The following is a 12,034-nucleotide window of genomic DNA, read 5'->3' as shown; positions in this document are numbered from 1 at the left end:
ATATTGGACCTCTTGGGTAACGGGTCAGAATGGGTCATATTTATAAAAGTTCAAAATGTGAAGGGTATCTGACCATTTCCATTTAGCTACATTTTGGACCCGTTCCCATTTAGTTATCTTTTTTAGTTTCTGACCCGTTTGAGCTAAAACACGACCCAAATAAATGGGTTGTAATTGGCACCTCTAGGTCTGATAGAAATTTAAGTTTTTTATTGTGGGTCCCATTAGTCAACTTGTGGAGAAACAAAACTAGAAATACATCAGTTAGTTTATTTTCATGATTGCTTCAGGTACATTAGGGAAAATCAACTATCTGGGTATGTACCACAATCTCTCATGACGAGATCAAGAATAAGCGCATTACACTAAGGTTTGGTCCTTTTAAGATCTTTCTCATTCGCCCGTAACGATAGTATACTCAAATTCTCATATCGCTATCTAACTAACCTTAGGCAGTGAGTAAATTTTCATTTCTAATAGTTGTATCCATAATATCAACTATGTTCCTCTTACTTATATTGATCATGATCTGGAGAATTAGAAGCAAAAGATGAACCCGTAATGTTTCCACCGTTACTTTCTCTTGACCAGATATATATACCAACTACTTTCAATTTTTTTCTATTTTCGCACCCGTAGTTCATTTTAGATGATTAGAAGCCCTACATTTAATGCATGCAATCTGTGTTTAAGAGCAAAACCTTGATTAATAGTTTAATACATACAGTTTGTGTGATTACAAGTGGTTGAATGATGTTTTTTTATTTCTGTAGTAAAAAGTTAGACCCTATATAGTTGTTTTTTCTATTCCTTTTGAAACTTGATGTCAGGAAGATATACATTGCTTTAACAATTGAATTTTAACAGTTTAAAGCATCCCAAACGTTTGATTAAATGTCTAAATGAGAAGAAATTATCAAATTAGGAGATTAAAATATAATTTATAATTAATTTGTATATGAATCAATGTACCACACTAACACTAAGCTGACCTCTATTAAGAACTTCGATGATTTTACATTGAAACTTGCTACCAGGATGTCCAAATTGTCTTACTTGTAGTCAGTACTTTATATTAAACATCCATATTTTTTCATTTGTGCATCCTCTTTTTAATCTTTCTCAGTTGTCCTGTTTTATTTGTGCCTTGCCTGTTCAAAGAGTTAATGAATTATCAGACTACCAAATGATCTGGACTGGCGAATACGCTTCGATATATAAGCCTCTTGGTATCGTCAATCTGTTTGCCTATTAAACCTGGTTGGTTATATTGTAAATGCTTAATATACTTATTTAGAGCTGAATTTGAATGAATTCACACTGAGTTATCATTCAGAAATGTTTTTATTTGTGTATCATTTTAGGGCGTGGTATATGATGGGGAAAAAAAAAACAAACTAACAATGAGATTCTTATTTAACATGGAAGGCATGATATATACTTATAGCATGATATATACTTATATGATGGGGAAAAAAAAAAAAAACTAACAATGAGATTCTTATTTAACATGGAAGGCATGATATATACTTATAGCATTTCATGTGACCCTTTGAGTGGTCATCCAAACTGCAGATTTTGAATTGATCTGAATTGAAGTCACCACTAACCAATGGGCTTTCTTAACTTGTATGCATTCTTATTAGCAAGTACTGACTCAAACATCGAACCATTACTTTTATATTGAAGCCTCTGTGTATCTTCAACATGTTTTGTGGCATACATTCTAGATAAGAGAAGCTACTAATTACCACAAATGATTGCTTGACTAGAGATCCGTTAGATCATGATTTATCTTTTACCCAGGTCAAAATCATATTATAAGATAGTGGTGAAAATTTCAAACAAAATAGGTTGTGTGGACAAAAATCTCAAGTTGGTTTGTTTAGGAATTTTAGCTACAATGGAATGAGTCATGATATTTAGTGGTCTAAATAGTTGAATTATGCTCAAAGTTAATCAATTATAGTATATATATCAAGTGTTTAGCTACATTTTCTGTTTGGTGGTTATTTTCATATTTCGAAGATGGGCGCCATTGCTGCCACTGGGTGAGCAAAATGGATAAAATTCACTGCTCCCCCAACCGAGCAAAATGGATAAAATTCACATGATAGGAGGGATCCAAAATGGGAAGGTTCTGAGACTCAAGTTCTCCTGTCGAAATTCATTAGACGTGCGGGGGTAAGGAATTTTATGGTACAAAAAATGTTCTTTAATGATACGTTTGATCTTCTTCAATGCGGAGGTAGGGAGTTTTAGCCCTGAACCTAACATGTACATCATAACTTGTGTAGTTTAAAAGATTTAACATCTAAAAATGTTAAGCTAATAGTTTAACATCTAACCAATGATTTCATTGTCTTCTTAGGTTGATCAAATATGTGAGTTGACTCTTAACAAGATGCGTGAAATACTCACAATACAACAATCGACACTGACGTTGTTGGCAATTTATGACTATCTCAACAAGATTAATCCAATTAGTTGTTTTCTGTTTCGAACCCGCAAAGTTGCGGGTATTAAACTAGTATTTCTTAAAAAAATCCACTAAAAGACCAAAATTACTGACGTCAGCTCATTACTATTCCTCCAGCTCCGCTATTATACTTATTAATAATTAATGCTATCATGGCGCCGTCAACCTGTTACTCCGCTATTATAATTATTAATAAATGGGTTTGCCCCCCTCGGGCTTTCATGTTAATACTAATTGCCTTCCGAAAAAAACAATCTTTGTTAAATCTAAAGTGATACTTATCATATGGGAGGTGATCCTCATACACCACTTTTAATCCATTTACACCTAATTACTTATTTTACTTTTAATTATTATATTTATAATAATAATAATATAAATTCAACTATCTAAGAATATAATTATAATTTTATGAGACAAAAGTATACATGAATAAAAATTAGTGTGTGAGAATCAGTTATTTACTGAGTTTAGTTCTCTTTATCATATTGTAACTTTTGAAAAAATTCATTAAATTAGTATCGATGGGAATCCTCCGTTGTCACATGTACCCTTTCCCCATATAAAATGAAATTTGCCAAAATAGATAACTGTCAACGTGTTTAAGAACTTTGTGGACATAACGATCAAGACAGAGAGAGATCCTAATCCCAAATAATCCCCAATTACCACACACATACTCTACATTTGAACCCTCACTTCAAATCTTATCGAGGCCGATGGATCAAGCCGAGCTCACTTCCGATCAGGTATATATCCTATCTATACACATCATATTATTATAATCATGTTCAATTGAACGGAATCCATGGCAAATATACCATACTAATCATCGATTGTTTCAGATCGTAATTAAATTTTGAATCTAATCGAGAAATGAATTGTTTTATGTAATGCATGGGTAACGGATACGGACTCGTTAGATCGTGAGTTTGTGTGATTGATTTGTCGTTTTACGGAGGCAGTATGTGATAAATTTATTGAATGTAAATGAGTTCGTACAGTCATAGTATATTTTGAAGCTTATTTGTGTTGAATTACTTAATTAAATGGAATGATTTGATTATTTGAAGTTTCACTTCTGAACGATCATGGACCTGTAATTGTGTTATCCTGTATGGATATCGTACATGAAGTTTTTTTAAATGTTTTAAAATATGGGACAATTGCTATGAGCTTGTAGAAAGAATCTAAGATACTCATTTCTGGTAAAATGTACGGAGTATTACTTTTGGAAAATTAAGATCGTATAAAACGAATAAGGTTTTCCGTTCAGGCTACCGGGGGAGAGCGATTGTTTTTACTTACACGCGAGCTAACCGGGTTATTTCATGACTGTTTCCGACCCTCTCCCTGACCACCCAAGATATGTTGCTAGTGAGGTTTGAACCTGAGACCTCTTGTGAGGATACCAGGGCTCGAATCACTAGGCTATCTTAGGATGGTTTAAGGTCATATAAAAGAGAACAAAAAGCATTGGGTATTTGGGTCGAGAGACTAATTGTTACCAATCATTCATACTTAAAATAGACATAGACCTAAGGGTACCTGTTGTTCTATTTTGGTGGCAATAGATTTTGTGTTTCTGTTTTTATATTGGTACTAGAGTACTAGGTACTAGATGCATCAATGTCATTAATTTCATTTTCCTATGCTATGTTTTAAGGTTTTGAGGAGGGACATTCCATGGGAGACCTACATGACAACTAAGCTGATAAACGGAACATCCCTTCAGCTATTAAGACGCTATGACAAGAAGTCTGAAAACGACAGGGCCCCACTGCTTGAAAATGTAAGCCTACACTTGCTTATGCTCATTCTCTGTGCTAATACAACAAACAGAAAAGTGTTTTTATACTTTTTGTATTATGACATTATCATAAAGGAGTGGATCAATAGAGGTTGATGGCACGATTAACATCATCTATGCACTTCTATAACACCAATTTTTTTGCTATATACCACTTGTGAAAGTCTTTCTATACTATTTTTCTTGGGGACGTGCGCCTAGCTGGCATCATGGCACTTTATGCGCCCGAGCTACCAAATTGGCACCACTCATTGTGATTCAAGAGTCTCCTATAATATCCTTCTCAATGCATGCCCCAAGCCCCTAATTTTTAAGGCGACAATGTGATTTTGTTCTCGTTATGTTGCCGTTATAATATTGATATTGATCAAAATTAAACGAAGAGTACATGTTATTACTTTTTAATGAGTTTAATACTAAATAATCTATTTTATCGGTTTCTAAATTCCGTTCTCTCTCTCTAATTCTTGTCACAGGATGGTCCATCTTATATCCGTGTATTTATTAGCATCTTGCGTGACATACAGAAAGAGGACACAGTTGAATATGTGCTGGCTTTAATTGATGATATGCTTACAGGTGACTTAACAAACTAATTACATTTTCTCTTTATTTTCCTTTGGATGGGATTTCATCTCTTTCATCGGTGGTAAGAGTCTAATCGTGGCTTAAGTTAATTTTTGTGGTTACATGACTCACTCAGCATTTATATTTACAGTAAGCTCCAAAAGAGCGAAGTTGTTCCATGACAAGACTCTTGCAAACGAAGACATTTACGAACCTTTCTTGAGGTTTTTTTCTTTCACTGTTACTGTTTTGTAGAAAAAGAACTTTGTTTTGTGTGATTACTAGATTGTTTTGTTGGTAAATTTTTTATTTTTATTTTGTTGTTTTTGTGAATATGTGAATCATTTTATCTATAACAGATTTATGATGTAGTGTGTAGTTTGATGTGTAAGTTTTTGTTGCAATGCAACGAGGTCTATGATACTGGTATGTTTAAATGCTAATGAATGTAGTTGTAGCTGATGTAATCAAAGTTTTATTGCACTTCAGATTGCTATGGAAAGGTAGTTGGTTCATACAAGAGAAGAGCTCTAAGATACTTACTTTGGTAGTGAGGTACCTAAAATATAGCTCACGATACATAAAAGCTCATTAATGGTACTTTATATATATTTTAATGATTACCTTTTGCTGAAATTATAGCGCTAGGCCAAAGCAAAATGGTGCGAATGCAAAGGGAGATTCAAAGAAGAATACTACTTCAAGTGATGATGTTTTGAAAGGATTGGTAGAGTGGCTATGTATTCAGGTTTGTAATGCCTTATTCAAGTTAACATAATTTCTTCACTTACACGTCGATTTGTATCACATGTTCTAAAATCATCCATACAGCATATATCAGTTCATATTATGTTATTCAGTATTAAAATTAAATGGTTTATTCCATCTCATATTTACACATAGCCAAAAGTTCAATACAAAACTTTTTTAATCTACACCATTGTGCACAGTGTATTTTTGTGCACAAATAAAAAACTTTTTAATGTGCACCATTGTGCACAAGTGTAAATCTGTGCACATTAGTTAGTTCTGTAGCTTTTGGGTTCTGTATTGAACCTCCCCCTCTACACATATATACATTTCTTTACAAGTTTGGTTGATTTTGTTGAATATTGTTCATGCCTATAGGTTTCATATGGATACTTCTAATGGGGTTCCCTTGGATTCAAATAGATTTACAATTGTAACGTATTTTATTTTATATGATAATATAGGTAATAGGTAATTGCATACATTTAAACAAAGTAGTATAATTATTTTAAATATGAATCTCTAGCTTTACGTAGAATGTTAATCACATCGCCGAGTTTTTATCGACTTAAATTTAGTTCTTAGTTTAGCCTGATTAATTCGCAGTTATCTTAAACACTTTATAGTAACATCAGTTCATTATCTTAAATGGTTAAAAATAAATGACTGGATGGTTGTTACAGCTGAAAAGGCCATCACACCCGAGCCGTAGCATTCCGGTTTCTATCAACTGCCTGGCAACTTTATTGAAGGAACCTGTTGTTAGGTCTTCATTTGTTCAAGCGGACGGGGTGAAGCTGCTTGTACCACTCATTACTCCAGCATCCACTCAGCAGTCAATTCAGGTAACTTTATCTCTTTAAATGCTTATAGGTGTCAACATGGGTGGGTTCAGTAATGTCTCAGAATGCGCAATTATTTGTTGGCACACGTCGGGTTGACCCAAAGCACCAATTCTTAGATAACTAGTTTGTCAAATATGATTGTACATTAGTTTATTTCAATAATATCAGTTTTGGATTACTATGATCTAAAAGATTTTATGCTTAATATTTAAAATTGTGACTTTTGGCCTGATCTATATTCTGTTTTAACCCCTAGAGATAAAATATAACCTGGTCGACCCATTCAATAAAATAGATCAAAAGCACCACGTCAATGAATATCTGTTTGTACAACCAGTTACACTCCTCATACGCAAACTAACATCTTCTTCTTGTATAACCACCGTAAAGTAAATTTTCTGCGTGTTACATTACATGATGAAAGCAATTAGTTAATAATGAGACCTACGCATTCTTGTGTGTTTCATGATAAAAGTTTTAAGGGTATCATTAACTTCAGTTATTGTGAAACAGCTTCTCTATGAAACATGCCTTTGTGTTTGGCTCCTGTCCTACTATGAACCTGCAATTGAGTACTTGGCTACGTCTAGAGCCATACCTCGTTTGTTGGAGGTTGTCAAAGGTTCAACCAAAGAGAAGGTCTTCCCTTACCTTTTAATATCATCTATATTTCATCTGTAATAATACTGTTAGTCGTTCTTCAATATTTATTTAATTGGCTTCAATGCTACTGCAAATTCAAGTTACTTTATATTTATTTAATCTTCAATGATTTGTAGGTTGTGAGGTTGATTGTGTTGACTTTTAAGAATTTGCTTTCAAAAGGAACTATTGGAGCTCAGATGGTAGATCTCGGACTTCCACAAATTGTTCAGAGTTTAAAAGCACAGGCATGGAGTGATGAGGTCAGAAATTATTATTATTATTTTTAATTGAATTCATGAGCTTGTTAATTAAGACGTTTATGATATACCTCTATCATTCAATCAGGTGAAATGCCAACGAAGCATTGCTTCAACGGCATCCCCTTCACCTTGTGTGTTGGGGCTGGGGGTTAGGTCATGGGTTCGAGCCTCGCTCTGCCCATCCTATTAATTAATCTGCCTGAAATATGGATATCCAGATTGACCTCAGGGGGGTTTTCTCCCGGATCCATTCAGGATTCATACCCAGTCCGCCTGCCCCTCGGGATGGTTAAAGGATCGGGTTCCTGTAATGCGATTCGGGTTTCCTTCCGAACGCGCATGTGTGTGCAAATGATGAGTGTCGTTGAAATAAATGATACACTGATGCAAAGCTTGCCGTTCAAAAGAAAAATCAGGTGAAATAAAATAATTAGCTTAGAAGGAATGGGTTGAATGGGTCGAAAATCGCCCAAAAGGTTTTTTATTGCATAAAACCTTCATTTTTATAATCAAAATGAAATGATGATATGCCTATTCTTGGCACAAGGCACCTCTAGTGCGTAAGACATAATTGGCTTTTCTTAATGCATACATACATACATCATGTTTTAGAGATTAAGGCTTGTAGAAACTTCTTTATGTTTTTTTTTCCGGCCATCATCTTCATAATGCTTTTCTTTTAATTTTCTGGTAGGACCTTTTGGAAGCTTTAAATCATCTGGAAGAAGGGCTGAAAGATAACATCAAGAAACTGAGTTCTTTTGATAAGTACAAGCAGGAAGTTCTTCTTGGTCATCTCGATTGGTCTCCGATGCATAAAGATGCTATTTTTTGGCGAGACAATACAACCAACTTTGAAGAAAATGATTTCCAGGTTCTTTTTTTTACTAACTTTTGTATTAACTATCCATTTTCTTTTCAACTTTTTTATTTTTAAATAGATGAATATGAGTTACTGACAATGGGTAATAAACTTGGTAGACTCTACGGGTTCTGCTTACGATATTGGAAACATCAAACGATCCAAGGGCATTAGCTGTTGCTTGCTTTGATCTGTCCCAATTTATTCAGTATCATCCAGCGGGCCGGGTCATAGTGAGCGACCTCAAAGCGAAGGAACGGGTCATGAAACTGATGAACCACGAGAACGCTGAGGTCACCAAAAATGCGTTGCTCTGTATTCAAAGGCTCTTCCTTGGTGCCAAGTATGCAAGCTTTTTGCAGACTTAATTTAGTTGTTGGAGACGAACATTGGATCGGATCGAATGTATGCATCTCTTTGGGGCCTTCCTTGGGTTAGGCCTTACATTTGTTGAACGGTTTTCTTTTTGAATAAATAAATGAAATGATGATGCCTGTATTACTCCTTATGATTCTTTGTTGCTGTTTATGGATGGTGATAACATAAATTATTGAGGCTATTCATATTTATTAATATTAATTATTGTAAATTGAATTAAATTGAAGTAAAGGCGTGATTAAATTGGTGTTGAGTGATGCTCATGTCAACAAGATTTTTGACTTTTGATTTGTTGCATCTTTTATTTGTTTCTTGACTTGGTTATTGTATTTTCATATCATGAATGTTGTTGCTACATGATCTTTTGTTGTCTTGTTTTCTCGAATAATTAATCTGTACAGGGTTTCTGTAAATGTTCAAGAATAGAATAGAATTCTACACATTAAAATATCAAGACATTGTTGCTAAAGATTAAAATAGCAAGACTTTGTTGCTAAGCAGATTAGAATAAATAATGGAAGTGTAGAATAGAAATACTTAGAAGATTGAGTGCATTATTTGAAGATTTGTTTACTTATACAACTCTTGATTACAACTCCTATTTATAGGCTACAAAAAACTAACTTTCTTAACCTCTAAGAAAACTTAAGAGGTAAGTATCACGAATATCGATAATTACTTAACAACTAAGGATACTAAAATATCTATGTATCCTTAATGGATAAGAATCCTTAATGGATAAGAATACTTAATGGATAAGGATAATTAATGGTTAAGTATCCTTAATGGATAAGAATACTTAAAGGCTAAGAATACTTAATAGCTAAGAAAACTTAATAGCTAAGTTTTCTTAGTAACTAAGTTTACATAGCATAAGACAAATGTCTAATAACAATCTTAGATACGCTAACACTCCTCCTTAAGATTGTTGTTAGACATCATAAGCCGAATTTTCAATTGATCTAGCTTCATCCCCGTAAGAGACTTTGTAAGCATATCTGCCAATTGATCATCAGAGGTGCAATATTTCAGCTAGACTTTTCCATTCTTCTCGGCTTCTCGAATAGCATGATATTTGATATTGATGTGTTTGTTCTTCCGTGTTGCACCGGATTCTCTGCTATAGCAATAGCAGACTTGTTATCACAATAGATTACTGTTGGACATTCTTGAGTTAGATCCAAGTCGGACAGCACATTTCCCATCCAAACAGCATGATTAAGAGCATATGCGATTGCTATATATTCTACCTCTGCAGTAGATTGTGCGACAATTCTTTGCTTCTTTGAGTTCCAGCAAAATGCACTTGAACTCCTCCTAAAATTATGATTCATCAAATGAGCGTCGATCTCAGAATACCACGCCTTTGATGCTTGTTTTAGACCATAGAGTGCCTTATATAGTCTATATACTTTCTCTTTTTGGTCAACTACTTCAAAACCTTGAGGTTGCTTTACATAAATCTCCTCCTCAAGTTGAGCATTCAAAAATGTAGATTTCACATCAAGATGATGAATTTTCAAATTGCGTTGAGCAGCTACAGCTAACAATAACTTGATCACGTCATGACGAGCAACTGGAGCTAAAGTCTCTCCAAAATCCACATCTGCAATTTGAGAATATCCTTTCACTACCAACCTTGCCTTGTGTTTATGAACTGAACCATCAGGTTGAAACTTAGTTTTAAACACCCATTTGACACCTATTGCATTCTTACCCTTTGGCAAATCAACAAGCTTCCATGTTTCATTTTTCTTAATCATTTCAAGTTCTGCTTTCATGGCTTCATTTCATTCATCATGTTCGAAAGCTTCAATATAGCTTTCGGGCTCCATAACAACGTGATTACAAGACTTGTATACATCAACAATTTTTCTGGTTCTCAAAACTTCGGTGTCAGTTGTGTCTTCGACATCAAATTCTGGATCATCATAATGAGATTCATTTTGGATACTTGAAATAGAAGCTTCATGCCTTTTAACTTCCTTCATATTCCAATCCCAATAGGCTCCTTCATCAACAATCACATCTCTACTTTTGTAATCGACATGTGATGCCATGAACAAGTGCTCACTTGCTTCCTGATTTTCTTCAGAGACATTTTCCAACTGAAGTTCTTTTGTTTGACCTTGATTTTTCTTTGTTCTACAATATTTCTCAATATGTCCAAACTTTTTGCAAAAGTTGCACTTAAAGTTTGGTTTATTTTTGAACCAACAATCAATTTCTTGATGATTTGTATTTTGACAAACTTTACATAGAGGAAAGGTACATTTGTAATTTCCTTTCTTGTACGTGGTTTGTCTTGAATTCCCAGCCTTGTTATTTTTGAAAGACGCTTGAAAAGCACCTTCAACATTTTCTTCAGATCTCATAGAGACCCTCTGTTCTTGTGCTTGAAGCTTGCTAGTTAGTTCAGAAACCTTACACATGTTAACATCACAAGATTCTTCTATTGCGGAAATTTTGGCTTCAAACTTTTGAGGAACACTTATCATTATTTTTTCCACCACTTTATGGTCTGAAATCTTGTCACCATGAAGTATAATTTGATTAACAACATCCATTATTCGCGATGAATAATCTTTCACGAGTTCATCATCGTTCATTTTCAACAATTCAAACTCTCGTCTGAGAGTCAATAATCTGACAGCTTTTACTCTATCAGAACCTTCATAGGTATCTTGAATTTTATCCCACACAGCTTTTGGTGTGTCCAAGTTCATTATTGAGGTGAAAATTTGATCAGCAAGTCCTGAATGTAAACAGGTAAGTGCCTTATCTTTCTTCAGCAACTCTTCTTCATAATTTCTTAGTTGAGCAACAGTTGGGTTTGCTCTGAGTGCTGGAGGATCTTCATTAGTCTCTACAACCTTCCATAAACCTTGAGACTTCAAATATGTCTTCATCTTTACTGCCCAAATGTGATAGTGCAACCCATTAAATGTTGGAATTGCTTGAGCAGTTGAACTAGATGCCATGTCTAGTTTAAAATTTCTTTTACCGTGAATAAAACAGCCCCTTAAGAAGAAAGCTCTGATACCACTGTAAATGTTCAAGAATAAAATAGAATTCTACACTTGAAAGATTAAAATAGCAAGACTTTGTTGCTAAAGATTAAAATAGCAAGACTTTGTTGCTAAGTAGATTAGAATAAATAATAGAAGTGTAGAATAGAAATACTTAGAAGATTGAGTGCATTATTTGAAGATTTGTTTACTTATACAACTCTTGATTACAACTCCTATTTATAGGCTAAAAAAAACTAACTTTCTTAACCTCTAAGAAAACTTAAGAGGTAAGTATCACGAATATCGATAATTACTTAACAACTAAGGATACTAAAATATCTATGTATCCTTAATGGATAAGAATACTTAATGGATAAGAATCCTTAATGGATAAGAATACTTAATGGATAAGGATACTTAATGGTTA

At 34.0% G+C, this 12,034-nt stretch overlaps 1 protein-coding gene across 1 annotated transcript; it reads left to right on the top strand.

The window, feature by feature from the left end:
- Positions 1-3,063: 3,063 nt before the first annotated feature.
- Positions 3,064-8,857, top strand: LOC139864706 (V-type proton ATPase subunit H-like). Its single transcript, XM_071853279.1, has 11 exons — positions 3,064-3,228; positions 4,146-4,271; positions 4,766-4,868; positions 5,008-5,080; positions 5,346-5,411; positions 5,499-5,604; positions 6,290-6,451; positions 6,965-7,090; positions 7,231-7,356; positions 8,051-8,230; positions 8,338-8,857. The coding sequence occupies exons 1-11, from the start codon at positions 3,199-3,201 to the stop codon at positions 8,584-8,586; spliced, it is 1,347 nt and encodes a 448-aa protein (XP_071709380.1). The 5' UTR covers positions 3,064-3,198; the 3' UTR covers positions 8,587-8,857.
- Positions 8,858-12,034: the final 3,177 nt, after the last annotated feature.

Source organism: Rutidosis leptorrhynchoides, chromosome 1, assembly GCF_046630445.1.
Source record: "Rutidosis leptorrhynchoides isolate AG116_Rl617_1_P2 chromosome 1, CSIRO_AGI_Rlap_v1, whole genome shotgun sequence".
Taxonomy (NCBI): domain Eukaryota; kingdom Viridiplantae; phylum Streptophyta; class Magnoliopsida; order Asterales; family Asteraceae; genus Rutidosis; species Rutidosis leptorrhynchoides.
The sequence above is the reverse complement of the archived record's forward strand: the minus strand, read 5'-3'. Positions and strand labels throughout refer to the sequence as shown.